At 38.4% G+C, this 25,509-nt stretch overlaps 2 protein-coding genes across 9 annotated transcripts in view; both read left to right on the forward strand.

The window, feature by feature from the left end:
* LOC118249965 (uncharacterized) overlaps window positions 1-10,102 on the forward strand; it is a 21,949-nt gene extending 11,847 nt beyond the window's left edge. For 5 of the 6 annotated variants that reach the window (XM_050708718.1, XM_035550501.2, XM_050708719.1 and 2 more), the window contains 7 exons: window positions 589-727; window positions 2,594-2,639; window positions 2,968-3,027; window positions 4,816-4,923; window positions 6,666-6,762; window positions 7,774-7,974; window positions 9,877-10,102. In XM_050708718.1, coding sequence (XP_050564675.1) covers window positions 589-727; window positions 2,594-2,639; window positions 2,968-3,027; window positions 4,816-4,923; window positions 6,666-6,762; window positions 7,774-7,974; window positions 9,877-9,956 — 731 coding nt within the window. In that variant the 3' untranslated portion in view covers window positions 9,957-10,102. Of the gene's footprint in view, window positions 1-588; window positions 728-2,593; window positions 2,640-2,967; window positions 3,028-4,815; window positions 4,924-6,665; window positions 6,763-7,773; window positions 7,975-8,929; window positions 9,082-9,876 lie in introns of all 6 variants that reach the window. The other variant, XR_004779262.2, reaches the window with a different exon arrangement.
* Window positions 10,103-14,315: 4,213 nt separating this feature from the next.
* The window catches only part of TEX10 (testis expressed 10), a 52,545-nt gene continuing 41,351 nt past the window's right edge, over window positions 14,316-25,509 (forward strand). The window contains exons 1-5 of one of the 3 annotated variants that reach the window (XM_050709197.1): window positions 14,334-14,390; window positions 14,880-14,924; window positions 16,682-16,870; window positions 17,352-18,058; window positions 23,662-23,905. In XM_050709197.1, coding sequence (XP_050565154.1) covers window positions 16,691-16,870; window positions 17,352-18,058; window positions 23,662-23,905 — 1,131 coding nt within the window. In that variant the 5' untranslated portion in view covers window positions 14,334-14,390; window positions 14,880-14,924; window positions 16,682-16,690. Of the gene's footprint in view, window positions 14,391-14,879; window positions 14,925-16,468; window positions 16,533-16,681; window positions 16,871-17,351; window positions 18,059-23,661; window positions 23,906-25,509 lie in introns of all 3 variants that reach the window. The other 2 variants (XM_050709196.1, XM_035550621.2) reach the window with 2 other exon arrangements.

The raw sequence follows: 25,509 nt of genomic DNA on the forward strand, positions 1-25,509 counted from the left end.
CAAAATTCATAAGAAGAAGTTTTTACTATGAATATTTCTATGAGAAGGGCCCCAGGCTTCTTTTGGACACATTAGGCATTCTTCATTGTCAGGAACAAAAATAGGGAAGAGCTGTATGCCAGTCTGTTTGCTTAGGGCACAAGGAGAATCAAAAGGAAATAAATTGCTTAGATTTCTTTTGAACATCTAATATATTTGACTAATGTTTGTTTTCTTGAAAACAAAACCAGATTAAAGAGTAAAAATTAGTGAATGCTTTGTAACTGAAGAAACATCAGAAGTTACTGCTTGGTTGTAAACTAATATCAAAGGGGAAATTGGGCTACTGTCTAAATGCATTATAATTATTCTCATTCAGAATATTTCTTACCAGAAATATAGACATGCTTCATGGCTGAATGGTTCATGGCTGAACCAAGCCTTTGATTTTTAGGTTCTGTTTTTATTTAATTTTTATTTCTTCAAGATACCTTCCTTTCACCTTTAGGTTTTATTAATATTGTCTTTAAAATATATGAGCAAAGAATACTTTTAAATTAGTACACTAGAAAACCATTACTAATAATACTGTTTTTATCATTTTTGAAGAAAAGACTGTTCAAGAGGAGCCGGAAAAAAGTCATCAAGAACAGGCAAAACCAGATGAGAAGGCTGAAACTAATAAGCCTATTGAAAGCAGCAAAGACAACAAGACTGAAGAAGACAGCAAAGGCAACGATTCTGAAAAGTAAAAAAAAAAAAAAAAAAAAAAAAAAAAAAAAAAAAAAAAATCCACCGCCCCAAAAACCCTTTAAATATACTCAGAGGAAACTGTTGTAGGTGGTGTCTGCTGACATGGGATTTGCACAGTGTGCTGTGAAGAATAGATGTGTGCTGTAATAGTAGAATGTTTGTCTTCTGAAAATATGTGCTTTTCCATAAGCTTTTGTCGGCAACAGAAAACCTAGCGCATGTAAATTCACCTCAGATTTTGCTGTAGATGCAACTAGTTTTTGTTTTGGCTGTGTTATCCTTAAGGTGTAATCCTGATTTATCACAAATTCAAAAAGAATCTTTGCTAGCGCATTAAAAAACTCACTTTTACAGGTTCATGTTAGACAATTAGGGCAGTATATGAACTGTATGTAATTTTAGAAGGAAAAGATAATCAGTGAATAGCTGCAACAATTGGGTATCATCTTTACAAAAGATTTCACGGAGGAACAATAATAAATATTATATGTGGTTCTTAAATGATAGAACTAAGTTGCTTGCTGTTTGTAAAAGTCCTTATTAATAGCAGTGCTGTGAGTTTTTAGTTTGAATTATCCACCTTGTGTGGGAGAGATGGCTTCAACATCAGTCATCTTTGTGCAACACCAGGAACTACAGGAAAGCAGCTGATAAGGGATATACATATATTGATGAGTCTTAAGACTCATGTTTCAACAATTAGTTCTTTGATTTTGCTTTAATGGCGTTCTCTTAGAATGTTTCCTGACTTTAAACCAGTTGTTTCTCTGTCAGACATGAAGGGCTAGCCACCTTTTTCTTATTTACTGTTAGCTGTAAAAGGAGAAATTTTCTTGTTCCCGAAATGTGTTTTTTGTAGGACTTCTCTCTCTCTGTGGGCCAACCAACCATTAAGGAAAAGGACTAATTGAAACCAGATTTAAGCCTAGGTTTATGAATCTTTATATGTATTTGTCTAGCTTTCAAATAACTATATTAGTTATTTATCTTGAGAGTAAATTTGTTTGTAAAAATGTCAAAGATAGGAAACTAATACAATCTTGGACATCCACATTGAGGTTCTGAAAGTTTTACCTGACACTGATCCTCATTGTGCAGTCCTATACTTTAAATTTTAAGAACAGAATCCTGTGGAAAATCACACATCTCTCATTAATCTAGTTGTTCAGATAGGTCCTGGGTAATTATGAGCAGTCAGGTGTTCAGTGAGAGACTAATTTGGAAGTTACAGTCACTAAAATAGCACTTCAGCTTGTTCCTTCCTGTTTATTTTTGTGAGACTTCTGAAATGTGAATTCAATGTAAAGTTTCTCAAAAGAAGTAAGATCTGATTTTCATTTGACAGCAAACAGTCAAATGATGCTTCTACTTAACAATTCTGCAACATCAGTCTGAGAAATTCTGTTACTTTGGAGTTAATTATGAGGCTTTGTATGCTCAGTATTCCTGTGGCTACATTATAAAATACTACTATTTCTGACCAACTGTTTTTAAACACAAATTTGTGAAGTGCTAATAAAAAATTGTACTGTAATTAGGGGCATTGTCTTTCTGCAATGCACGTTTACAGCTTTTATTACCAATATCAAACTTTTTTCTTAACTCTGTGTTTTGGAACTTATGTAGCTAATTACACTAAAAAAATCATAAATGTATTTTATGATTATATCTGGAACCACTAGGATGTCTGCAAGGAAATGTGTGACCTTTCGAAGTATACAGTCTGTAGTGTGTCAGTAATTTAAACTAATTACTGAGTTATTGACTGACACACCTTTAATAGATCAACCATTTGGATACTGTGTGTGTATATTATTTTTATATACAACAAAAAAATAATGTGTATATTTTCTATCTTAAGGTGTGAGACCAATAAACAATTGCAGGAAGAAACCGAGGAATTTGAGGTGAATATTTTTCTTTTAATGGGTTGTTCCAGTTTACACATAGTTGGGAAAATAATTACTTTGATATACAGCAATTATGTTTTCTTTTGCTTATTCAAATTGCTAATATTATCAACAATAAGTTACCTACAAGTTGCTAAGAAAACTTTAAAAAAAAAAAAAAACAAAACACATTTTTTCTGATTTTGTTGTGAAAACACAAGTACATGTTTCTGTACAAGTACACACAATTTAGTTAGAGCAAGAACCTAGAATAACCATAATACTTATTACTGTTTAATTTCAGTTATAAATAGTACACATAATAGATCTTGTTTATGTTAAACAGCAAGAACCTGCAGCAAATCTTGAGGAATTCACTAGTCAGGAAGAACTGTTGGGTTATTTGGTAAGTGCTAAATCTTTCCTTGCAATTTCATCTCTGAAAAATTCTAATAGAGTTGCTAAGTAATTAACAATTACTGATTCATAATTAGTTTATTAGTAATTACTAATCAAATACTAATTAGGAACTAGTTAATGTTACTGAAACATTTTGGTTGTGAAGAAGGGGAAGAAGCAGTTTTTAAGGAATAACATGCAGGTTGTATATTTTAGAAACAAACAAACACAAAAATATCCCACCTATTCACTTTGTTTGACTGAACAGCTGAGTTCAATTCAGTTGTCAAAAATGTGTTGTGCACATTTCACAGCAGGAATGCAAACAGAGGGGAAAACTAGCAGTTGCTAGCTGTTACATGTATTAACAACATTCACAATCTTGCATATGGAAATGGTAATCTCATTAAAACATTAGAGACAAAATTAATGAAAATCTTAACTGGTAGTTACTGTGAGCCTGTTACTGCATGGTAATTTCTTTCCTCTTTTTAATGAGGAAACTGTAAAGATTGTATCTTACTAGTAACTAATGTGAATCAAGGCATCCTCTTGTGTAGTGTGATTGTCCTCTAAAAACAGGGGAGGACTGTTGGGAATGTGATTGGGACAACGGTCTGTTTTGGACAGTTTGAAAATTGTTCAGTATCAACATTTACACTAATATCTTTACAAACTCCATGATGCGTTTCTTTTGATTTTTTTACTTTGATCTTCTCTTCCTCTTCTGAAACAAAAGTTGTCTTATGTAGTGGAAGTTAATTATACAAGAATCCTTTCTGGATTTGCTCTTCATATCATAATTCCAGTTTTTCAATGATTATTCTTACTGAATAATTTTTAACTGAGCTGTATGTTCAACTTTTATCATTAAAATAATTGGATCTCTTTCATTACCTGATTGCAGATACATCTTTGCCCAAGTTTAATCTTCCTTTTCTTCCTATTTTTTAACAAGTTATGACTTGTGCAAACCTGAAGAGACAAATACTATTAGTGTGAAAATATAATCTACCCCCAGTTATGCTGTTACATATGAATTTATTGCTAGTTATTGGTGATTTACTTTTTTCCTTTGTCTGGAGTGTTTGAAGATGTTTGCTTTTAATCTGGAAGACTTTGAGTTGTTAGGACAGACCTGTACTTCTCTTATATTGTGCCCAGTGGAATTGTTTTCAGTGGAACTTGATTAATGTAGACAAGAGAACAACGCGTGTATCTGTCCTTGAGAGGGCTGTTAGCACCAGAACTTTCTCCCCCGGTAGAGCTTCAGTGCTTCAGAGACTCTACTGTTTCCTTAGGCTTCTTTGGAAGGAGAGGAGAATTACTATAAGGCAATTTGTTAAATATCTTCAAGTTCAGTACTGTCCTGGCTTTTTGCTACGTTGTGGAGAAATGGGTTGTGACCTAATTGCCTCAGGGAAATTGTACGCATTTGTTCATATGCAGGTATCTTGGGAAGAGAATCAAAATACTTAAGGAAAAGCATTTTCGTGTATGTATTTACAGGAACATTCCTGGGTTGTTCCTTTTCAAATGATTGTATCAGGTAACCACAGCATCATTCTGTTAGGATCCTCTCCCATTTCTCCCTCTCTGTGACCTTGTGCCTTCTCCCTACAATTTATGGGATTAAAAATAAAACTTTATTTACTTTGTAACATTAGCCACATCTGACAGAAGAATAAAGATATAAAAAACAACAAGGTTCCTGCAGGATTTGTTTATACATTATGGTATTTGTATCTTTCAAAGGCAAAATTTTTATGTTGTGGATTTTTTTTTTTTCCCCTAGCAAAGTTTTGAGATACTGAATGAAGACGATGCTGCTTTTATCCTAAAAGTAACACAGACTCTCACAGATGCACTGGTGGAATATCGTCAGCAGTCTGCATCAAAAAAAGTAATGTGGATTTTGTTTTATTTTTGTTCTACAGGTCTGTAGATTCCTGTGATTACGTATTTTTATTGTTGCAGATGGTTTATTTATAGTTAAAATTGCCACGCCAACCGTATTGAAAGTTGTGACCATTAAATGCTTGAAGAATTTTTGTAGTTATGATAGGATAAACTCACCACTTTTCTGTTGAGGAGTCTTAATGCATTGTCTCCAAAGGTGTGCTTTTTTTTTTTTTAAATAGAAGCCAAAAATAATTTTGTCCTTTATTTCCCATGCTTTTCCTTGTTTGTTTTTCTGCTGTTTTTACCCCCTTTTTAATCCTAACTTACGGTTTTCTCATCTCTTCTGACCTCCGTGATAATTTTGTTCTCTTTTTCCTTTCCCAGTCTTGACCTCACTTTGTTCACTGTGTAATCAGACACTGACATCAATTTTCTTACACAGTTTTGTTCTGCTATTAAAAACCCAGTTCCTCCCTGCTCCCGTCATTACTGGTGTCTGTGTAAAGATAAGTCAGTCAAAACATGAATGTTTTGAGTACTTCTCTGAGCTTGCTGCAGTAGCCATTTGCACTCCCTATCTCTCCAGTTCACATTATGTTGTACCTTCAGACTTCACACTTGGAATGATTTTTTATTCGTTGCACCGTTGCCAACAGGGATGGCAGGAACCTCTTGTGGTAATCCATTTACCATATTTGTCTTTGGAAACACTGCTAATTTTTCTCATAGAACTGTCAGTATTGAACAAAACTCTCATTTGCCACAACAGCTAGTCCTCCTGCTACAGTTACTTAACTATTTTTTTGTTTAAAAGTTGAGCCTGAGTGGAAAATGCCAAATAAGAGTTAAGTACCAGCCTAACAAGCTGGAGGGAACCAGACCAGGTTAGATGCTCAGGGCCAGATGAGGCCCTGAGCAACCTGATTTAATGGGTGGCGTCCCTGCCTATGGCAGGGGGGTTGGAACTGGGTGGTCTTTGAGGTCCCTGCCAACCTGAGCCATTCTATGATTCAAGGAAAATAAGAGTGGTTTTGTTGTTGCTTTGTTTTGTTTTGTCTTGAAAAGCCTTTCTTAGTTCAGGATTTTGCTGTAAGGTTTATCTTTGCTCTCCGTATTACATCTTTCCTCTATTGCTTTCTTTCTGCCTCAAAAGGCAGTATTTCTCTGTGGTAAATTTCATGTCTATAATTCTCGTTTATTATTTACATTTTTTTACTTCTTTAATAAGTTTACTTTCACCTTATCCCTGCTGTTCTTTTATATAAGACTTTTTTTGTTGTTTTATTCGTATGGAAAGAGGGCAGAAGTTGACGTGCTACAAAACCATCAAGTCCTAACCGAAGTAACTTCTAATCTATTAGTTGTAGAAAAATAAAATAAAAAAATCTTGATGTGGGAAAACACTTGAATACCCTAAACCGTGATCTTTCAACAGATAATTTAAAATATATTTTTAGTGTAAAATACTTCCTTTTTAGATCTGACAGGTGGAGAATTAGGTTGTGTAAGTATCACTAAGCCTAATATAGTGCTTTTTAGATGTAGACAAATACCATGAGCAGTGTGTGCATCAAAGTTAATTTCCAGCCATACAATTTTCAAAGAAATGTTATTTTTTCTCAAATAGGGTAGCAGAAATACTGATCTCTCATCTGTTTCTGTGGTCATTAAAATGTAGCAGTTTGTCATTTTAGGGTGTTGTTTTGATGAAGTTCTGAACTCATCTTTTTTTCAAACTCTTAGGATCTCTTAGATACTGAACATAATGGAGGAGAAGTATTGGAACATTCCATGGAGCAACCTGACCTGAATTCTGCAGACATTAGTGATTCTGATACTGGTAATGTTAGCATTGCAGTCTTCAATGTGCTTTACTCTTAACACTGATTAAGATTAAATTCTAAAAAGCTTTTTTTTCTTTTTTTTCCTGCTTCTTAAGTAGAGCTTAAAAGCAGAATAAAGCTAAGGTCAAGTAACATAGATTAATAGTTTGTTTGTTTGTTTTCCTCTACAGATGTTAGAAAGGACAGCCTATTCGAAAACATTCATCCTGCTTAACTGTAGGATTTGAGGAGAAATTGAGTTAGTATTGACTCTGACTTTCCTCTGTCCAGAATCAATTGTTTCTAAGGAGTCTTTCACAGTATAACTGGCAGTTTTTTTGCGCATCTTTTTCTCTTCTTGGTGGAAAAGAGGCTTAGTGCAGGTTTAGTCCAAGCAAGGTATTAGTGGAAATACAATTATGTTGTAGAGGATGGAAAATTCTGTTTAAGAGCTGAATATTGCTACTACTTGACCTCAGTACTTCTGAGGAATTTTTTCAAAGAATCTTGGATTTCTTTGAGAGAATTTCCTTCTTAATATAAATAAATGGTTAGTTTTCACATGCCATGTGGTGGGAAATTTTGTCCTAAACTTGGAGAGAAAAATGCATGGAGTACTAAGCGTATCTATTTCATATATGTTGGTTTTTTTTGTTATGCAGTGACATTTTTTCTCCAAAGAACTTAACTTTTGTAAACCTCAATACAGTACTAATAAAAAAATTGTAATTGCTTATAATATGAAAGACTAGGAACTTTTAGTTCCTTTTTAGTTCCATTTGTAAGCCATAAAGAAAAGAGCTTTCACCCACCTGCCACCCTTGTTTCTTAAGGATTTTCTGTAAATAAAAAGCGTATCTAACTCTCAGTTGTATGAAAATATTATTAGCGAAGCCAGGTGTGAACCTTACCAATGATGCTGTGCAAAACTGGAAATTAACGTTTTAAAAAGCCCTAGTTAGATAACTAAGTAATGAAGACTATTCAGAATCTTCTCGAACTGAAAAACAGTATTGATTTTCTTTAAGACTATTCAAGCAGCCGATCAGCTAAGAAGTCTTTATCAGTAACTGAGGAAGATGACCTGCAAAACTTCTCAGCTGGCACTTGGGAAGCAGCATATGAGAACAACATCACTGCTGAATTTTTGAACAGTGTAAGAAATATGAATGTTGAGGAAGTTACTGCTACTCTACACAAAATAGCAGCAGCAAACCCAGCTTTCAGAGGTAATTCACATATACATGAAGGCGCATGCAAACGCATATGAAAATATACATAACAATTCTGTTAGCTTTGTGAAACATTAAGAAGTTCGAGATACTAGGGAGAGGTTTTTTTCCCCTTTTATTTTTTTCAGGAGCCAGTTTAGGAATGGTAATTCAAAATGGCTGCACTCCTGTGAAGGTGTTAATAAACACTGATTTTTTTTAATTGTTTTCTCATTTGTGCCTATTTAACATCTACATGGTAAAAGACAGTAAACTAAAATCAAGCATATTGTTATTAGAGAAAAAAGAGAATCTCAACTGTGATAACTGGTGAAAAACAGGGAAAAGAATAGGAAGAGCAGAAGTTAGAAAAATTTGACGCATGACAAAATTTATTTAAGTGACAGAGATGGGGGAGGGAACAACATCCCCCTCCCCAGCTTATCTCCACCCAATTTTATTGCTTGCTGAGCATGATGTTATATGGTGTGGAATATGCCTTTGGCCAATTGGGGTCAGCTGTCCCAGCTGCGTTCCCCCTCAGCCTATTCACTGCGGGAGTACAGAGTGAGGGGAAAAAGAAAAAACCTTGACACTGCACAAGCCCACTTCAGCACTAGAGAAAGCACTGCTGTGTTATCAGTGCTGCTTTAGCTACAAATCCAAACCACAGCACTGTTTGGGCTGCTGAGAAAGTGAACTCCATCCTGTCCAGAGCCAGTACAGCGTTCTAGGTGATCCTCAAAACTACCAGTTTTTGTTGGAGAGGTGAATAGAATTGTTTAGGAAAACAGGGTGGAAACTAGTAGACGCCTGGATAAATATGGTCTGCTCAGCGTGCTGGTGGTGGGGATGTATACGAATTTTATGATAAGAAATCCTTCCTTCCAGACTTTCTGGAGTTGTTTTGAAAGGAGTCAGCAAAGGAGTCAGATAAGAAACAGATAGCAAACAGGCAATTGTTTTTTTACAGCGTAAGGAGGTTCTGTAGGCCTGTGCTTAAAGCCTGTGCTGTTTAAGTGACCTGGAAAAAGGGATGAATATCTGGATGCCAAAATTGTGATCGCAACATTATTCAAATCAGTTGAAGTGTTGGTTGACTGAAGTTCAAATGCTCCTCATCAGGTTAGTGGAAATATCAACTTATCAGTTAGAAGAATAAACTGAATGCAAAGAATTAAGGAACGAATGGAAGGAGAAAGGGGAGTTACTATTTTGCTGTCACATAAACTCATGCTTTGCTTGTGTCTGGAATAGAGCATACAGTTCTGTTTCCATCATTTTGTATAAAGGAATTTAGAGTTGCAAAAGGTTTAGAAGTGTGCCCTATCAGACTTGAAAAGTCTCCTGATCTAAAGATGATCTGAGGTTGGGAGAGCATAATATTCCCATAATCCACAAGGCTTCAGGCACACTTCAGGTCCCATTCCTACTCTTTCCTTAGCGTTTGTTTATGGCCACTGAGTGGTTGTTATTACCACTTAAGCTGACCCTGTGTTTCTTCTACTTTTCCCCTCCCTCCCTCCTCCAAAGTCATGGGCATCAGTTTAATCAAAGCAACGTAGCATTCTTGCTTGTGCTATGAAGGAACACTGACTTATTGGTGCAGTGTTAAAATGGAGAACGTCTGGTAATGTTTTCCTTATCATCGGCTACAGATCTTTGCAGGTCAGCAACAGATTAGAAGGGCTAGACAGACCCTTTACTGAAACATTAGAGCTGTTCACAGGAATATGGTTAATGGTTTCCAGGCAATTAAGTAACACATTCCATTTTTTAAGTGTTAGAGTATTTTTCATTTAATAAGAAAAGCTCCAAATTCATGTCATCATCTAAATGTTTCAGTATAACTTGTGCTTTAAAATGTATCATCAAACCACTTATTCTTTGTTTTTGTTTTTTTTTAAACCTTTAACAAAGGAATTGATATTCCAAATGTTGTAAGGATCCTGACTGAAAGTGGGACTCTGAGAAGACCAAGCAATGGCAGCACACAGTGACGTGGTAGTTAGCAGAGTTAATACTGCAGCATTTACTTTCTGTAAGTTTGAGAATGTTCTTTTACTTGATATGAACTCAATGTAGCTGATTTTACTATATCCAAATTCTGTACAGGGTTATTTTAATTAAAAATTTGGTTATGGGATTCCTGTTATTTATTTCTCCATGTGGCTGACATTTCTGTATTTGTGGAAAGGTTGTAAAGTTCATGTTTCCCGTGCTGCTTAAACATATTTTTAAAACAGGTAGCTGTTGTTTTCCTAAATATTTTTGCATTCTGTATATTGGCAATCTATTCTCTTCGTATTGGTTCTTTTGGTTCTTTTACAAAGAGCTAACAACAGAAGGGATAATAGAAGTCAGCAGTTCAAATTCATGCTACAAGAAGTAGTTGGAAATTATTGCCTGTGGCTGCAGAGCCCTACTCAAAGGCTATTGAAATCAAAAATCTCCTTCCATGTAAGAATAATGAATTGGTCTCCTCCTATTTCTAAATAAAGATTAATAATAAAAACCCAGTGCTGTCAGTTCAGTTCTGAGCTGAGAAGTGCACGGACTATAGGTAACTTATTTAGCCTAGATAATTGGAAAATTTAGCAAACTCAGCAGAGGTTTACTTGCTTGCAAACTCAGAGGTATGTCCCAAGAGACGTAAGCAGACTATGCTTAAGGCACACTGAAGTGGTACTGAAAATATCTTCTGTCTTCTCTTATGTGACCAGTAAGAGAATAAAGTGAAAGTTGGCTTATACTATCCTTCAGTTCTGGCTCTTTTAAGGTAAACTTTTTTTCACCTACTGTAATAGTGTTTTTGACTTAATATACGTGTGTGTGTATATATATATGTAAGATATACATTTATATGTATAAGTCCTATGTGTTAACCACTACTAATTTGGTAGGAGGATAGAAAAATGTTTTGGATGGCTACAGATTAATGTGTTTGGAAAAAATAAAATTTTAAAATTAAATTGCCTAATTAAAATCTTCTTCCTGCGTGTGGTCTTGGGTAGCGTTCAGTGCTTCTAATTAAAGCTCTTCAGCTTTGCAGCCAAAAGCTGGTATAATACAGACATGATGGGGCCAGATGGTAAATGAACCTTTTAATGTTAACTCAGACTTTTTTTGGAGATCTGGATGGAACTGAGAATCCTCATCGTGGTGGTTTCAAATCTTCATATCTTGGAATGTAAGCTGCCGTAAAAGAAAGGTAACAAAAAAAAAAAAGCAGCAGAATTGGTTAGTTTTGTTCCATGAACAAACTAACTGTGGAGGAGTATGGATAGTTGGTTAGTTAGAATTAACCACGTAGGAATGAAAATGTTTCAATGACAAATAAAGAAATTAAAACAGAAAAAAAATACTATTTTAATGAAATTGTGAAGAATTTCTAGAATGTCTTGAAGTTTGTTCTGTTCAGAAACAGAGATAAGACCAGAGTCTAATCCGCTGTGCAGTTAGTCTCCCTTTAAAACTTTGTTTTCTGGTGTAAATAGAGTCTACAAAAGTGTTACTTTGTTTGGTTTTGTATCTGCCTGTGTTTTGTGATGGCTCAGTATATTCTTGTGCTAATGGAAAACTGTATTTTTGTTCCAAAACAGTTTTTAAAGATAATATTTTACTTGTGTCCAATTTTTTTTTTTTTAAGGCACTATCTCTACTAATGATGCTTAAGAAATGTTGTGCTGGACTTAATATTATACACTGATCGTTAAAGTAACACCAAGGCAGACATTCTGTGTATCCGGAGAATTCATTGAATTTAAAACTTAAGCAATAACAAGAAAAATTCTACCAATTGGGGACTGATTTTTCTTTTAGCTTTACCTTAGTATAACATATTTTACTGAGACACCAGAGAGCTTGGGAGAAATCTTTAACAAAATTGCAGAACTTGAACTTCTCTTATAAGGCGTAACGTGTGAAAGAGAAGGGCGCTCAGGTGAATTGACAGGAAATGAAAATGTTTGAGTATGCAACAGAAGACAAGCTGCCTGGTGTACATTGTGATGACCTCTGATCGTAACTCTAGAGTTATAGAAACATCCTGCCCTTGTTTTGCTTCCAGTTTCTTCTAGGATTGTGATATGTCTTTCTGAGTTAGAAATTTATTATCCCTTTTGAAGCAGCAGGCTCCATCTTGTGAATTTGATCTAGGCATCAGTGTACAAAACTCATATAGTGTGCCCAAGGGGTTGATAGCATATGTGAAACCTGAAATGCTAACGCTGGCTCTGCATTGCCTTCACTGAAACTATTCTTAAGTCTTTAAATTGTTTTTATACTCTGTAAATGCAAATCTTGGGTTTTATTATTGCATTTTTGTTGGAGGAGATGTTATTATGTAACTTCATTTTAGAAATACAATTAAAAATGTTCTCATGGAGCACAATGCCATTCATCTATTTCATTGAAAATGCTCTTTTAGTAAGTACCCTGTTAACTCCTACCTTCTGTCACTGCAGAGAGCATAAAATCTAACTGAACACATTCAAATGACCTCAAGCACTTCCTAAACAGATTCAAAGTAAAAAATTGGAGAAAGTAAGAGATACACTTGTAACCCAGCATCTTTAAGGTACTCCACAAAGCCCTGGCTTCCAGAAGCAGTCAGCAGAGAAGGTGGGAAGCCAGAATATGAGATACAAGTCAAGAGGTGACGGGCCTGGAGCATCTTCCCTATGAAGAAAGGCTGAGAGACCTGGGTCTGTTCAGCCTGGAGAAGAGAAGACTGAGAGGGGATCTCATCACTGTGTATAAATACCTGAGGTGTGGGAGACAGAGGGATTTGGCCAACCTCTTCTCAGTGGTTTGTGGGGATAGGACAAGGGGCAATGGCCACAAGATAGAGCACAGGAAGTTCCGCACCAACATGCGAAAGAACTTCTTCACAGTGAGGGTGACGGAGCACTGGAACAGGCTGCCAAGGGAGGTTGTGGAGTCTCCCTCTCTGGAGATATTCAAGGCCCATCTGGACACCTACCTGGGCAGCCTGCTCTAAGGAGCCTGCTTTGGCAGGGGGGTTGGACCCAACGATCTTTTGAGGTCCCTTCGATTCTGTGATTCTGTAGCTGGGCTCAAAGTAAACATGAAAAATGATCCTAGTATTTACTACAAATAAGAAATTTTACCCAAGACAGCTCAGCTTCCGGTAATTAAAATGATGTAATTAATGCCTTGTGTGGTGGAATGCTGACATCTTTCAGTGCTGTTGAACTTCTAGCAAGCATCCACATACATTCAAATCAAACTAGTGTAACATAATTACTTTAGCGATGTGATCAAATTGTTCTCCTAATCGATGCGTTAAGATGGGTCAGAGAAGAAGGTAGAGTGAGAATCACAGATTGCTTTAAAGCTACTTAGTTTCCTGCAAAAGCATCACTTTCTGTTTTGAAATTTTGTCAGGCTGCAAAGTGGAAAATGTAGCTCTGAGTATCTTACAAATCACAGAATCATTAAGGTTGGAAGAGACCTTCAAGATCATCTGGTCCAACCATCACCCTACTACCACTATCACCCACTAAACCATGTCCTTAAGCACCACGTCCAACTTTTCCTTGAACACCCCCAGGGATGGTGACGCCAAAAAAAAAGCTGGCACAAGCAGAAGAACACAACTGCGGCAGTACTCATGAAGCGTGAGTCTGTGCTTAAGTGGAGTCGTACAAAATACTTCTTTTGCAGGAAGTGCTAAAAACATCTTGTTTAGCGAGAAGGCTGTCATCTGTTGGTGAACAGGTGGGCCTGTTCTACAAGAGACTGCTCTGCTATACGTGTATGTGAAACAAACCTGATTTAATCACGTTAAGATTTAACATTTGATCATGTTAAATCAAAGAGTGTGTCCAGAGAAGGGCTACGTAGCTGGTGCAGGGCCTGGAACACAAGTCCTGTGAGGAGCAGCTGAGGGAACTGGGGTTGTTTTGTCTGGAGAAGGCTCAGAGGAGGCCTTATTGCTCTCTACAACTGCCTGAAAGAAAGTTGTGGGGAGCTGGGGGTCGGCCTCTTCTCACAGATAACTAGTGATAGGGCTAGAGGGAATGGTTGCACCAGGGGAGGTTTAGGTTGGAAATAAGGAGACATTTCTTCTCAGAGAGGAGTCAGGCATTGGGACGGGTTGCCCGGGGAGGTGGTGGCGTCACCGTCCCTGGGGGTGTTCAAGGAACGGTTGGACCTGGTGCTTGGGGACACGTTTTAGTGGGTGATACAGAAAGGTACAGGCACCGGAGCGCCGTAAGAGACCCTCGCCCCCCTCCCCCGAGGGCAGCCCGCCGAGGAGCCCCGGTAGCTGCGGTCCTCCAGCCCCACAGGCGGCGCTGGGCGCGGGCGGGGCGCGGTGCTCTCCGCCCGCTCACGTGGGGCGGCCGTTTCCCGGGCGGGGCGGCGCGGAGCAGCGCGGCGCGGCGGGGGCTGGCGCTGCCGCGTGCTCGGTGAGGGGCCGCGGCCGCCGTGAGGGCGGGAGGGGGACGGAGGGGACCGGGGCCGGGGGAGGGCGCGGCGCAGGGCCGGGCCGGCGAGGGGCAGGGCGGCGGGGCCGGAGGGTCCCGGCGGGGGAAGGGGCCCTGGCGGCCGTGCGGCTGCAGCCCCCGGCCCGCGGGTGGGGAGGCCGCCGGGGGGCTGCAGGTCATTAAAAGCCGGTAATTAAAATAATTTTGCAAGTTGTGTGCGCTGCCCTCAGCGTCTGGTTATATAGGGTCTGGGGGTTTCCCGACGCGGGTTCTGTGACCATTTTATCTCTGCTTGTGGGGATGTGGGAGTTGGACGTGGTTGGGTTCCCAATAAACCCTACCCGAAATACGCAGTGCAGGGCAAGCTGGGCTTCCTTCTGCTGCCGGGAGAAACGGGCTTCGTAAGCTTTCTGCTTTAAAATTATTGCTTTTGTCCCTGTGTGTGTGTGTGTGCCTGTATTTGTAATTCAGTGTTGGGTGGAAGACATCTGGTAGAGGGAGACCTCCTAACATCTGGTAAGGCAAGCTAGTAAGTGGAAGTCGGTCATGACTAAAGCTTTTAGCTATTTCTCTGTGTCTTCTAATTGAGTAGCGAAAATCTTGTAGTTCTTTCCTTAAAAATGCATAACGTTAATATATATAAATTATGAAACCAAGTATGAACACTTGTTGTGCTAGGATGCTAAAGGACCTTTTTATTTTGGGACCAAACCCCAAGGTGTAAGTCTCTTCAGCCAACAGATTCTTTATCCTAAATTTACGCTTCACTTAAAGTGGCCTCACATGTAGCTGTGGTGTGTGGATGAAATAATGTGGTACAGCACAGATTTACCAAATCTGAAGTCTGTTGGAAAATCGGCTGTGGAATTCTGCTTTCTGGAGTCAATAGTGGTCATAAAGCAATCGTTGGGATGTTTTATTTTTCTAGGCTTAACCACCTATATAGATTTCTTTCATTTTTTTTTTAGTTAACTTGCTTTATGAATGTCGAACCTTGTGTTCACAATGTGTTCCTACAGATCAGTTATTAATAATGCGCGAAAGTTAGGTACCCAAAGAGTAGCTCAAAAGCGAGCTCCTGTCATACAGAAGATACAAAAAGTTTACATATCTGATGTGAACTTTTAAAGCTGGATATATCTGTATACAATGACATCTGGACGTATTCAGATTTCCATGCATAAATTACCTTTTATTATTAGGACGTTATGAAATGTTAAACCTCAACATTGTAAAAACTGTGCGCTCATCTCTCCTTTCACACTTTTAAATTGTAAGTAATCTCTGCGACTACTTCTAGGAGTCCTTGGACCATGGATTCGTTGTCTTAATTATCAGAAATCTAGGCACAATTTGTACAAGATGTTGAGTATTGCGTGATCAGCTTCTAGAGCTTTGTTTTGAGTAATTTTAGAAGATGTATGGGGACAGTGAGCAGGGAAGGAAGATAAGGGAACCTGTGGTGTAGTGTTTTTTTGGTCTGGTAGAACTAGGTGTACTTTCATCTGTACAGATGTATCCAAGCCAAGAAACTGAAGTTTGGGAACTGGGCTTTTTTTTGGTTATTGCATATCTCTTCTAGTATTACTGTGCAAGTAAATAAAGCTATTTATGCTACCATATTTCTTAGGCTTTATTCAATGACTTAGTTTTTCAACCTCTTTTTATTCTGTGCCTTTTAACCTTTTTTCACCCCCTCTTCTTCCTAATGATTATTCTTAAATGCACATCCTGGACTTTTAAGAGTGTAGTGGAAGTTTTCTTGGAGTTTCTTTATGTTGCCGTTATTAGTGAAGGCCTGGTGAGATGCATGATATTACGGGTGGAAACAAGTATGTTGTTAATGATCGAGTTTTTAAACAATGTACGAATGAAATGAAACTGTTAACTGAGCTCTTTAGCCATGACAAGGGGTCAGGTACATAAAAAGTTGCCTTATCAGCAGGACCATTTGTTAAAGAAAAACAGAAAATTGCAGAAAACCACAACTTATTCTGATAAAGCAGTGGAAGATGATGATACTTAAGTGATCTTTTCACTCTTTTTCACTTTATTGAAAGGCAACCAGAGGAACAGTGGAATATTTTCTGGACACTAGAAGAACAGTTCTGGATCAGCCTGCGGGTCTGTTTGGCTTACCATCTTGTCTCAGTAGTGGGCAACAGTTTATACATAGGAAAGAGAGTAAAAACAGTAGATTTCACTAGGAAGTTGCTGCTTTTTGGTGAAAAATGTATTTGTAATGTATTAAAATTCTGAATGTCTTTTTGCAGAGAATCAGAATGACTAAAAAAAGGAAACATCAAGAAGACTTCCAGAAAGTGAAATTAAAAGTTGGGAAAAAAAAGCCAAAATTAGAAAATGCAACAGATACCACCTTCAAAACAAAGGCCATACAAATTCCTGAACAGCTTAAAGAAGATGGATTGCTTACCGCACAAAACAGAAAACTTAACATAAAGGTATATTGTGATAATACATTCTGAAGTGACAGATAATGACTTGACATGTACCTTCTGCTTTCCGTCCTTTGCGTTGTCTTCCATATCTTGCAACTCTTAAACTGAAGAGAGCTGTTGAGACTAAAATTTTATAGTTCTACTTTTGAGACTAGCTGTGAGAGGACAATTCTTGGTTGTGCCTCTGTTAAGTCAGTAAGCTTGTATATGTACTTGAGAACGACAGTTATGTAATTACCTGAAGGACAAGTTACGGTGTCTTGTTTTTCATGTTGTTGAATATTGCTGATTTTTTCGTTGTTATACTTTAAACCAATATTACATTTGTTTTGAATTTACAACGCTGCTACAGACAGCAATACATCATTAGAATAGATTCTGTATTTTCTAATATTTAGGAGAAAATGTGCTAGAAAATAGGTGAGGAAATTAAAAGTCTTTAGAGTGATAATGATAGCAAATGTACATGTTTCTTTCCTTATAGGATCTGCTTTCACAGATGCACCATTACAGTCCTGGGGTTAAGCAAAATGCACTTCTTGGGCTCAAAGAGCTCCTGTCTCAGTATCCGTTTGTAATTGATGCCCACCTTTCGAATATAATAAGTGAGGTGGCAGCTGTGTTTACAGACAAAGATTCTGGTGTCAGAGGAGCGGCTGTTCAGCTGCTTCAATTCTTGGCTTCAAAAATAAGAGCTGAACAGATTGCTCCGTTTTTCCCCTTGGTAAGTGCCCATCTCTCCAGTGCCATGACTCACATCAGCGTGGGAATTCAGGAAGATTCATTGAAAGTCCTGGATGTTTTACTGGAAGCATACCCAGCTCTTCTTACAGACCGCAGTGTTATATTACTGAAGAATTTTGTAGAGCTTATCTCTCACCAGCAACTGTCAAAAAGACTGAAAAGCAGAGAGAAACTTTCCTGGATGCTGTCTGTTAACCCAAACCGCAGGGTAACTTCTCAGCAGTGGAGGCTGAACGTACTCATCAGGCTCAAGAAGTTTCTCCAGGCTGTGGTAGATGGATCCAATGAAATCGAAGACGAAGGGCTTCAGGAACAAAAGGATAGTCCTCATTCTGGGAGGAACCCCATATGTATAAGCTGGAAGGTCCATGCAAATAATCAGCAGCACATACAGCTGTATGAGAACGGTGGCTTACGACCAAAGATCAACTCCTCCTTTAGACTGAGGTGAGAAAACATGAATTCCCAAATTAGTTCGTGTCACCTGGATGGCCACAATTAGTGTTGAACTGTGGCTTGCTGCTGTCGGAAGCAACTGTTTAATTCTCATGGTGGGATTGTCTATTAGTTGTATTCCAGGGTATTTAGTGTAACGTGCAGTTTTACTGCAGTGGCTGGAAAAACTCGGCAGATAGCTTGTTAGCAAGTATAGGCTTTATTTATGCTATTCATGATAATTCTGGAAGAGCAACTTGTTAGTTTTTTGGATTGCAAACTGAAGACTACAGAGTATGGCAGGGTATCAAATACGTGTGGGGGCAAGCGGACAGGGATTTCTCTGTACTAAATGTGAATCTATCTGTTACACAGCAATAAGGAACTTGATTGAAACTTTGTGCTTTCACCTCCAAGAGTCTATAATAACTTGAGAAGGAGTGTAATTTCTTCATCTGAATGTAGCCTCCTTGTAAAATAGTACGATAAGATGCACCTGGCTGTGGGAAGCTCTGCTCAGTTTCCAATTTTGGATATTCTAAATCAATTCCCAAGTTTGTGCCTTCATTATGGATAAAGGGTGTCTCTGCTGAGACATGCTGATGAAAGTGGGGAAAAAAGCATAGCGTGCTTAGTAACAGAAAGGTCTGGGGCTCTAACTAGATCTGAACTGAAGTTTAGGGAGAAATAACTAACCATATTTGTTTCTCTCTGTCTTTTCTGATTCACCTCAAACCAGAGGGGAGCCCTGCCCCTCCACCCCCAAAGTCTTCTTGTGGTACCTTTTTGATGTTGCCATCCTGATGTGTACTTATGACTATAGATGTTACCCATGTGGTGGTAGAACAGCTGGCATGAACTACCTGAAAAACAGAACTGCTGTTTAGCTGTTACACAGCACTTCTAATCTGTAGATCTCAGGGGGTTTTGAAGAGAAACCGCAGTCCTTGTTTTGCTGCCGAACAAGACTGACTACGGGATGGATATGAAGTGTTTTTTTACCAAACTGATCTAGGAGGTCAGTGGCAGAAAAAAGGTATAAAACCCACTGTCTGGTCCTTCAGTATGTCCGCCTCTTTTCTTTGAAGGAGGTGCAGAAGAAGAGGTGTTCTCTTTTAATGCCCCAGATGTGGGCCTGAATTAGCAGGTCTTTTCAATCTCCATCTTGGTGACATACAAAAGGCTGTTCCATTCCTCTTCTCTTAGGCTTCCTCTTGGTAGATAGCATGTTACCTGTGGTAGGTATGGGAAATTTATATGAAGCTAAGTAAATTGTAAAGCTTATTGTCACGGAAGTGGTGTTAGCATAGCTTAAGAGTTCAGTGATGTCCAACAATAGCTGCTGCAGTTAAACCTACCTTAGAAACTAAAGCAGTGAAATCCAGCCTCAAGGCAGGGGAGGGTTTCGGTGCAAAACGGTCCTATGGACCTCGTCTTGCAGACAGCGGCAAAGAGTTACGGACCACCGAGTACCGGGGGGTTCTTGTACTGCGCACCGAGTGACGCGCAGTGCGTGCTGTGCCATGCCCTGTAACAGCTGGAGGTGCATTGTGTCCAAGGTCGGGGAAAATAAACCGCACCTGGTGTCTCCTGAATTGGATTCCCCTTTTCTGAGGAGCTAGATTTCGGTGAAACATCGTGATCCGCTTCTGGTTATAAATGCTTTCACAAAGCCGTTCCAAGCACGAGGAGGAGCCGGAAGAGTAGAAGGCAACACTGCTAGCGTCCGAGGCCAAGTTGGCAGAGAGAGCTGATGGCAGCGGAGCGGAAGATTGGCAAGAGAAGGGATAGCCACACAAGGTACTAAAGTGTTCTCGTTCTGTTGTATTTGCTCGTTGGTTGGTGCAGCCCTTTTGTACGAAGGGGCTAGCAGAGCTTGTTTTACTGGATATTCGTGGAATGTTAAGAGTGGAGGTTACCTGGGGGCTTTTCTGTTTGCTACGAGAAACAGGAAAGACGCCTACAGCGTGAAGCCCTTCTCCCTGAAATCTTTTCTAGTAATCTGAAGATGTTTAATTCTGTCTCTTCCAATCCCAACTGTGGCCTTCGACGGTCATTCCTGGGCCTCTGCTGTGACCATTACTGCAGGGACAGAAATGACTCCTAGTAAGAGGTGCAGAATGTCTCTGTTGCAGATCTCCAAAATCTCAAGTGGTGTGTGTGGTTTTATTTAAAGAAGTTGACACAGAAATAGTCAAGTCTTAACTATCGGTAGTAAGAGTTGGCCAAACCAGAAGTGACTAATTGCATTGCGTGTGTATATTGGTGGTAAAAGGGCTCATCACTAATACTGCAAATAAGTTTTGACTTTTTTCTTTAAAAAGTAGGCTTCCAAACACCATTAATAATATTTTAAATTTTTGAAGTTGCTGATAGGTTTGTGTGTGTGTTCCTGTATCTTTTTAATCTTGGTGGTTCATCAGGTAGGGATGCCGCCTCCTAGATAATTTAGTGATTACAGAACAGGATTTTCCAAGGGTTTTCCAGCTAGCAGTACTAGCATTTGGTGAACAGCGTAGATCTCTTCTGGAATGCTGGGTGGTTCAGCAATTCAAATATTAAGGCTTTGTTACGTTCTGTTGTGTGTTAGGTCTTCCTACTATGTGTGAATTAAAGACCACAATGAAGTAGGAGATTACTAGAACGTGTTTTCTGCCTGATGTGTTGCTGCTGACTGCGCTGCTTTTTGCATCACTTCGTTTCAGGGTTGGAAAAATGGAAGGCCCTCACGGCTTGAATTTGGTGGTACCAAGGTGTGTCATCTTTTTTTGGACTGGAAACGGTACTGAAGCGAAATGATAGAGCATCTGTTCTGCCAAGAAAGGATAAAATGAAGCTGCAGAGTAAATTGGAGAAGACTCGAGTGACCGAGATGGAAGACAAAGCACAGTGAATGTATATGTGTGTGCTGTGCATCAGATAGAAGTGGAAAATACAGCTGAGTGTTTTTCTGCTGAAATAGGCGATGCGTACCTAAGGAAGAGGAGCACAGTAATCTGATTTAGACTGCAAGACCAAAAGAAAAAGAAATCACTATCATTCAGTGACTTTCTATTTCAAGCAGCCAGTTGTTCTTTTCCTATTTTCTGTTTCTTTTATGCTTCCTTGACTAAGTTTCCCTTCCCTAAGTTTTTTTCACTCCCTTACAGTCAAGTTGCGGTTATGTTACAAAGAAAAATTATTTTGTTTGGTATTCCTTATAGGAATATTGGCATTTTAAGAAAAACGACAGCTTAAGGCGCTACGTACATGAGTATCTTACAGCTCCCCTTAATAATAATTTATCCCAAAGTGAAGGTAATGAGTTTTGTGGTGTTTTTCAGAGCCACCCTGCTATTAAGGACTAATGGTAACAGATATGGGACAGAAAGATTGACACTTTAATTGACATCAAACTCTCCTGGTTCGTATGACCGTGTATGGCAAAGGATGCACTCACCAGATCAGTGCCATCTGTTCAGTATGCATACTTTGTCATTATGTACCCCTTTTGCTGTCAACCTTGCATGCGTGGAGGAGAATATTTTGAGACCTAGGGGCTTCTTTTGAGGGGGGACGTGAAAGCTATGCTAAGTTTTCTTTCCCAGATGCTCTCAGCATCTGGGTGGGATATCCCTTTTGGCACTGATTCTTTTTTTTCTTCCCGTTCCTTGTTTCAGATGAGCACTAAAATAGAGGGCTGTGCTTTGTTATACTTCAGTAGGAATCTTGAGGTGTGTGTTCTCAGGTTTCATGCACTGCTCGTTGTTTAATGAGGTGATTTTTCTGGTCCAGAAACAGATTGCTGTAATGCCAGAGCTCTGCTGTAATACCAGGTATTCTTTTCAGAGAAATTGTTTGAAAGTATGACTTCAGAACTATGTTACCCAATTACCGACACTCCAGAATCTCAGCCAAGTGTCTAGTATTCTCATGTTATTAGCATTTACAGGACAGCATTGTTCAGTGAAATTAGAGGTCTTGGGAGCAACTTAATCATCCAGTGATGCTGTAGGATTTGTGATGGGTATAACTAGAAGATGAGATTTGTCTACTCTGCCTTTAGATGTCTACATTAGAGTTATCCACCTTAAACCCTATAGTCTAAAAGAAACTGATGTCTTCACTGTAGTGTCTGCAGAGCAGATAGTTAATAAAAATCCTTTTTTTTTTTTTAAAGAGGAAAAGCAAAAAACAGTTGACTGCATATATTGGTTGTTGCTGTTAGTGCTGAGGGTTTTTTTGTTTTTTTTAAAGCTTCTTTGAAAGATATAGCAAATTGGATGGCTTGAAAATGGTAGGATGACCAGAGAAAACTGGTTAATCTCTTTAATTCAATACCAAATTAAAATATTTGTAAACAACCTGTGGGAAGAAAGCAAGTAGTTTTTCAGATTTCATTTTGGGTGTTTATCTGTAAAGAAAAGTTTCTTGGAGAACATCACTGAAATAGGAAGGGGTTTAATAGGAAATTGAGCATACCAATTTTTACTTATATTAAGAATTTCGAATTATAGAAATTTCTTGCTATGAGCATTTTGTGTTCCATGATGATTTTGCTTTCACAATGTCAGCAATTATGAGTTGAAGTTAACATTGCTCCTCTGTGTTGTGTTTTTTTTTTAAACTTTTTAAGAGCTCTTTCGTTGTTTAGAAACACTTCCAAAAGCTTCCGTATTGCTCAAAAATAGCAGGAGTGCTTCATGAGTTACTTTCTTTAAAGAACATTCTTAAAATGGATATAAACTGCCTGAAAATACTCAGGAGCAGGATTTTGTCATTTGTGTGGATAATCCCTTGTGGAAAAAGAAAACAGAAGTGTTACCAGGAAAAAAAAAATCTTGGTTTTCTTGCTTTCTGGGAGATGTATACTAGTTTGATTTAAACGTTATCTCTTTATTTTTGGATAATTTTTGTTTATTATCAGATCATTTTAATAATTTTTGAGCTAGTTGCTCTCCAGAGCATTAAAGCTAAGCCGTCACAATGGGAATTGGTTATGGTTTGGCAGAATGATTTTTCTATTATTATGAGCAACCATTACGTTTATTATAGCTGAAGATCATTATTAACTGTAATAAACCTCATGCGTTTGACAATACTTTGTAGTCAGTTTCATTATTTTGCTTCAAGGAGCTTAAAACTTAAGGTAAAAGTTTTTTATTCCGTTGTGCTGAGCACAGTGAAATCTTACCTGGTACTTGAAGGCGATATGATAATACAAATCGTATTTCTGCATTTCTGTAGACCTTACATGTAACAGTGGGGAGAGAAGTGCTGAAATCTAAGAAGCTGTTGTAGAAGCACACAGATTTGCAGGGAGTCTCGGGAACAGGTTTGTTGTAGTTGGTTTGAACTATGGTCTGAATTTTTGGGTTAGACCTGTGCGGTGCCAGGAGTTGGACTCGATGATCCTTATGGGTCCCTTCCAACTCGGGATATTCTGTGATTCTATGATTCCGTTTTTCCTTATTGAAATATTTACCAAGAAGGAAAGCGAACCTGTAATGTATTAAAAATATTTTTTTCTGGTATAAAGAAAGGAAAGCAGTATTGCTTAATCTGTTTTTAAAGGTGTGATCTTTATCTTTTTCTTTTATCTTTTTCTTTTTCTTTTTTTTGCTTTTGTCATTTAGGTCTCTGGCAAGTGTAATGGACAGTGCAGAAAAAGGCCTGTCCTCGGCTGAAAATTTAAAAGGTTTTATTGAGATAATAATTCCATTACTGATAGAGTGCTGGATTGAAGCATCTCCTGCACAATCAGCTCCCATTCTCGGAAATCTTTTGGAATCAGATTCTCAGCAGCTTATGCAGCAAGTGCTTAGTATAATACATTTATTGTGGAAGCTCACAAAGCGACACGATGAAACATACAAAATGGTAAGGGAGAAGTGATCCGTGGCATAATAATGAGAGTTCATGTTGTTTTGATCAGAAACCAGTGAGTTGGTGGTGGGAAATAGTGGAAATATTTGAGTAAGAGAGAAAAAGCCTAGGGTTCGAGCAAAATTGGAGTTTGGATTTTGTCAGGTCTCTTACTCTAGAAAAGAGTCTGTTGAACTGAGCAGTGAGTTCAGCAGTAGTCTCCAGGAATCCTTCCTGACAGACCAGCACGAAAACTTATGAGCCTGAAAATCATATTGGAGAAGAGGAGCGTTGTCTCCCAGATAACCTCTAGAATATAAATCTGACCAAAGTGTGGTATGGATTATTTGTTTCTTGTTTTTACATGTTGAAAGGTTTTACACATCGGGGTAGTGGAATGAAAAACAATCCTTAAACCCTTGGAAAGGTAAGGGACAAGGGTTGTATGAAGTCTGTAACTGTTTGGCGGTACCTACACTGCTGTATCGTGATTGGTAGTATCGCCCATGACACTGAATCAAAGCCTAAATAAGAGTTTTGGAAAGCATCTTTGAAGGTCTTTGCCCTGATTATTTTGTCTGTCTTTTATTTTGATAAATCAATTACTTTTTTTTTTTTTTTTTGCAATGTTTGCTGCTCTTCAGAAAGCCTTGCAAACGCGAAAACACACACACACTCTTTTCTTGTCATTTTGGCTGTTGAAGGAATATCTTGACAGCTCTTTCATCTCTGTATAGGATTCTAGTGCTAAACAAAATCTACGTACAGAATAATTACTACAAAAAAATCTGGAATCAACCCATTACACTAGAGTTAGCTAACGTACACAGACAGCCCGAGAGGGGTGAATTTAGTTTCCCTGAACAAAACATGCTGTTCCCATTTACCTCTGTCCTTTCTACAGAGCCACTTGGGAGCAGACAGAAAGGAGGCTGTGGCAGCCTGCTGCTGCTAACCTTTTTCTTTAGGGTGCTTTACGGCTGCTGCCCTTAGCCACAGGGTGCCTGCCTTTTGGTCACAAGAAAGGAGTGCTCCTGTGTCAAGTTGTAAGACATTTGAGGTACACACAGGTGCATTATGACCTTAAGATGTTCAGAAGAATTTTTTTTTTTGAGGATACTGTATTTTATAGTTGTATGTTCTCTGTTCCTTTATATTTATCTTATATATAAAGTACATTCAAATAGCTCAGTTTGAAAATGCAAGTTTTGCTTATGAAACAGTCCTTGGGCTCTAAGGGCCAGAGTGCTTATTAGAGATCTTCTGGAAAACCACTCTGAATGCGCTTAGTGGGAGCCTGTTAATCTTTGAAATAGTTTAATGGTCATTCTCTTAATATTTGGATACATAAAAAAGATTGCTGTGCCTGATCAATTTAATAACAGTGCAAGCTTCTGTGTGTGTGCGGTGGGTTCTGCTAGATAGTTTGTGGAATGGTGACTGAGAATGTCTGTTAAACCAAAAAGTAAAATTATTTTTGAATATAAAAACCTTATTGTGTAAGGATGACCTTTTTTCAGTAAGATGTTTTGTTGGAAGTCTTGAACTATGAGTATGTTAATAATGGGAAAGATGAAAGGTAGTCTCAGAGTATGTCTTAATGGAAAATTCAGGACAGT

The sequence above is a fragment of the Cygnus atratus genome, chromosome 2 (assembly GCF_013377495.2).
Source record: "Cygnus atratus isolate AKBS03 ecotype Queensland, Australia chromosome 2, CAtr_DNAZoo_HiC_assembly, whole genome shotgun sequence".
Lineage (NCBI taxonomy): Eukaryota > Metazoa > Chordata > Aves > Anseriformes > Anatidae > Cygnus > Cygnus atratus.